General features: G+C 41.7%; 1 protein-coding gene across 1 annotated transcript; it reads left to right on the forward strand.

Annotated features, from left to right (window-relative positions):
• Positions 1-2,264: 2,264 nt before the first annotated feature.
• On the forward strand, positions 2,265-3,596 carry LOC131109680 (uncharacterized). Its single transcript, XM_058061924.2, has 2 exons — positions 2,265-2,323; positions 2,875-3,596. The coding sequence occupies exons 1-2, from the start codon at positions 2,284-2,286 to the stop codon at positions 3,483-3,485; spliced, it is 651 nt and encodes a 216-aa protein (XP_057917907.2). The 5' UTR covers positions 2,265-2,283; the 3' UTR covers positions 3,486-3,596.
• The last annotated feature ends 1,409 nt before the right edge of the window (positions 3,597-5,005 follow it).

Genomic DNA, 5,005 nt, shown 5'->3' on the forward strand with positions numbered 1-5,005 from the left:
AATACTGTTTTCATAGTTCAGTAGGTTTTGTTAAAATGATTGTACATTATATCAAACCCATTACTGAGGTATAAAGGTATAAATAAAAACTAAATTCACCCATGACATTGCTATTACTGTTTCATTGTTGCTCTTGCTATTACATGTTTCCGACTAAGTAGTGCCATTCTAGTACAAAGTACACTCCCTTTTACTTTCCTACTAAGTCCGTTTTATGACTTTATATGCAGGTTTAATTAAGTACATTTGAATTATATTATATTTGTATTGTATTGTATTATCTCCGGGCTGCACTGTGGTCGTGTGGTTAGCACGCAGACCTCACATATATGTTTTACATAGGCTGGGTTGTTAACGCACAGGCCACACAGCAAGGACACCCGGGTTCAATTCCACCCTCGGACATCTCTGTGTGGAGTTTGCATGTTCTCCCCGTGCATGCGTGGGTTTTCTCCGGGTACTCCGGTTTCCTCCCACATTCCAAAAACATGCTAGGTTAATTGGCCACTCCAAATTGTCCATAGGTATGAATGTGAGTGTGAATGGTTGTTTGTCTATATGTGCCCTGTGATTGGCTGGCTACCAGTCCAGGGTGTACCCCGCCTCTCGCCCAAACACAGCTGGGATAGGCTCCAGCACCCCCGCGACCCTCGTGAGGATAAGCGGTAGAAAATGAATGTATTATCTCCTAATATATGCAAAATGTTTTAACGAGTTTAGTAGTGACATCACACAACACATGATCATGAGTTGATGACATCATGTGCTTTGTTCAAAGCATTTGGAAAGCTGGTAACAAAGATGTGATGATGACACAGAGCACTAAAGCTACCATTGTTACTCCTACATGCACTGTGACTGATGTTTGAAGTATGTGTCTTCAACTTCACATCCAGATTTTCCACTCAATACTTTGATATCCCAAACCGGTGGAAAGGCCATCACAACTTGTAATAGTTGACACCAGTAGACATTTCTTTCAGACTCTGAATAGAAGGTAAGTCTCTAAATCATACTAAGAACACAAATGCCGTAATATCATGGTTGATGGCTCCTCCTTGAGGGACAACCTTATCGTGGTGGAGTTTGCGTGTCCCGATAATTATCATAGGAGCTAAGCTGTCAGGTGGGGGGGGCTTTATGCCCCTGGTATGGTCACCCATGACAAACAGGTCATTAGACCGAGTTTTCCCTTCCCCGGATGCGGATCACCGGGTCCTCCCTCTGGAACCAGGCTTGGAGGTGCGGCACAATGGCGAGTATCTGGTGATGGGGCCCAGCCGGGCACATCGTATCATACCATGAGGTAGCTTGAGAGACTTGATGCAGCCTAGCCTCACCCAGACTCTAAACCTCCAGTGAAATTGCTTTTGAGACCCATGACTGGGAGGGAGTACTGAAAAGTGCTCTCTTGAAGGATTCTCTTGTTTTGCTGGCGGATTTCAACTCTCACACAGGCAGTAACATTAAGACCTGGAGAGGAATGGTCCCCCTGATCTGAATTGGACTTCTGTGCCCGTCACAGAACACCATGTTCAAGGATGTCCACATGTGCACCGGGACACAGTTTGATGATTGGCTTTGTGTACTGGTGGACTTGTTTTGGACACTTGGGTGAAGGAAGCGGTGGAGCTGTCAACCAATCACTACCTGGTGGTGAGTTGGCGCCGATGATGGGGAAGGATGCAGGTCAGACCTGGCAGTTCCAAAACGCATTGTGAGGGTTTTCTGAGAACACTCCCAATGCTGATGTGTGAGTCTTGTGTTTTATTTAGGCCCAATATGGGTCATTTTCTGTTATACAATGTCTACTATTGGGAATGAGCCAAATATCCATTAGGGATAATGCACTTTTGTCATTATCCATAATAGTGATGACAGAAAATCCTCTTTATGTATTCACTCTTCACACTTTGGAAACAAAAAAGCATAAAGTAACAAAGAAAAAAGAAAGAGTTGATATTAAACACTTAATGTTTTACATAGGTTGAGTTGTTAACGCACAGGCCACACAGCGAGGAGACCCGAGTTCAATTCCACCCTCGGCCATCTCTGTGTGTACCCCGCCTCTCGCCCCAAGACAGCTGGGATAGGCTTGGTAGAAAATGAATGTTAAAAATCATATTTAGAAGGTTGTAAACAGATTTTCTATGCTCTAAACTGCACAAATATTCATTCTGTAAGTAAGGAACCCTACATTGAGGAACTTCACTTCACCAATTAACCACACTAAACGATTTATTATACAATATGTTGTTTTGATTTTGCATTCTTTTAGGGCGCATGGAAGGACAAGGGGACGGCTGGCACAATGGTCCGAGTAGTAAGTTCTTGAAAGCCCGGTATCCTAATTTTTTCACATAATTGTATGTATTTGTGGAAAGCCACTCTTCTACTCCCGAAGCTGCACACAAAAGGCGGAAATTGTGTCAAAATATTCCCCCCTACGGTGTTAACTCTGCTATTTTTTTCTGACAAGTAGAACACGTATGGCACTGAAATGTATCACACTGCTGAACGCGCTTTACAAAATACATACTGTAATTCTACCACATTTAGTACACATTTTTAGGGGACTGACGAGCACTTTTGTGTAAAATTTGAGCAAGATTGTATTGAAAATTTGATCGCCATGAAGCAAAATGTCACAGACGGACTCAGCAGGTAATACAGTACGCCACTGGTCAGTGTGACCATTTGTCTCGCTATCCAAATTACATGTACAGTATGTTAGCATGTCCAGTTTGTTTGGACTGAAACCCACAGGGGACGCCCAAATGTCATTTACAGTTGTGTGAAAAAACCAGAAGTCAGTCATTTATTTTCCTATGGTAACCTTAGCATCATTGACATTGTCATATCAATGAATTTCAGGTTACCACATTCCGCTGATAATAGGAAATCGACCACCAAACGATGAACCTAACATGGAATACATTGTCGTCCTCGATTTTATCGTAAACCAGGAGATCATCTTCATAAATGAGGGTGAACTGTGGCCAGACAACGACATCGACATGCACATGCACATCGGTGAGAATGACGAAAGCGTTCCAATTATCATTGACAATGACCACGAATTGGATGCTGCTGTCGGGGCGGAAGTGGAGATCGGAGTCAATCGAGGAGTGGAGGAAGAAGAAGAAACCCCCCTGCAGGAATCCTCGAAGAATAACGATGACGAGGAAGGTAGTTTCCGCTGGTGGGATGAGTTTGATGGCAACAGTTCCGACAGCAACGCTGAGCTCGAGGTCATCGAAGGCTCGACAAAGTTACAAACGCAGGCTAACTTGTACCTCATGAGTTTAAGTGGCCATCTTGCAGGTCACAGTTCGGGAATCTTAGTTGTCACAGAGGGAGGGATACCTTCCAAGGAGGGAGATGGTTTCTGGGAACACAGGGCAGAGGAAGACCTTCTACCATCACAGTCCACAGAGAGGTTGAGAGAAGGCCACGAGGAAGGAAGCAGTAGCGTGATGTACTGATTCGAAAGATGGGATTAAATTAATCGCAAAGATTATTGGACTGTAAAACTGTGAGAATCGTTCATTTTAATCTAACGTCCATGTCCACTGCATGTGTTTACACCATACCAATGAATAAAATGCCTTTCAGAGCTTTTGGCCATCTATTTTCTATGCCGCTTATTCTCACTCGGCTCACAAACTCAAAATATATTTGTATTGAGTTATGGACTCCTATAGAGCAGCACAGAAAGCTTTTGAGATCTTCCAGAATCCTATTCCAGCTGTATGTGTTTGGGTTGGCCTGCTTCCAGGCACGCCCACGCTGTGGTTGGTCACACAAACACGAGCGCTCATAAGGACTTCCAGATAGCTGCCGAACCCAACTTTATAGGAATTGATAATACATTGATTTATTGTTTTAAAATGTTCACTTTTAACATACAGCCATATTATGTTGGCTTAAATCAAGCATTTTCATGCATAAAAAAGGCTAAATGAATGAAAATACAAACATAAGGTATTCAAGGGTGTTGGCAACTTGGCGATTTTGTTGCTAGGTCTGGCGACATTCCAACACCCCCTTGACATATTTTCTCAAAAGCGACGAGCATCATTGGAGAGTTTTCTAGTATGCTATGAGCAGGTATTGTGTATTTTATATGGTATTGTGTACAAAATGAACATGGCCAAGAACTACTCATTTTTGACATTTTTTATTTCAGAATACATTTCTTTCTTTTAAAACAGGAACTACATTTGAAACACTTATATGCTAGGGCTACGTTAAAAAGCCACAGCCTTTCAGTATGTGGAATCAAACTATGGAATGGATTGAGTAAGACCCTCAAACAATGCACAACAATGAGCCAATTCAAGAAACAATACAAGCAGTTGATGTTTGCTAAATACAAGGATGAAGAGTCTTGAACCAGTCATGATGTGCTATATATATATCACTATATTGACACTTACTATGGTACCCATTATGTCATTGGATGCTCATATCACCTCGTACTTCGGTACGGGACAAAAATAAAATATATAAAAAGAAAAATGTAAAATAAAAAAAAAATTAAACAATATTAGGAAAGCAGGAAGTGAACAAATGTAACAGTTACTGATTGTAAAAGTACCAGATGGAGGGGTAGGATTTAATAAGCTTTGCTTCTTCCTACTCCTGTGATGCACTCAAATGGAATCTGATGCATGTTCAAATGAAAAAAACCCATTCCCATTACCATTAGCATTAGCATTACCATTACCATAACCAAAAAAAAAAAACCAAAACAAAAAACCCAGAACTTTTCAAAGTTGCTCCAGGAGTCCTTCGAAAATAGTCGAATTCGAAAGTGGAAAAAATTGAATTTTAGTCTTTTGCATGCCGACCTTTGACCGCAGCTTCAGCGACTTAACATAGAGAGCACAGCATAGTTCAATTGTGCATTCAAAGTGACATCACACAAATTGTAACATCACAATGATGTAATGACGTGCGATGTCATGAAGTGCTTTGTTGCGCCGTGACACAAAGCCAACAC

The sequence above is a fragment of the Doryrhamphus excisus genome, unplaced genomic scaffold (genome assembly GCF_037039965.1).
Source record: "Doryrhamphus excisus strain RoL-2023G ecotype Guam unplaced genomic scaffold, RoL_Dexc_Guam_v1.1 HiC_scaffold_24, whole genome shotgun sequence".
NCBI classification, from domain to species: Eukaryota; Metazoa; Chordata; class Actinopteri; order Syngnathiformes; family Syngnathidae; genus Doryrhamphus; species Doryrhamphus excisus.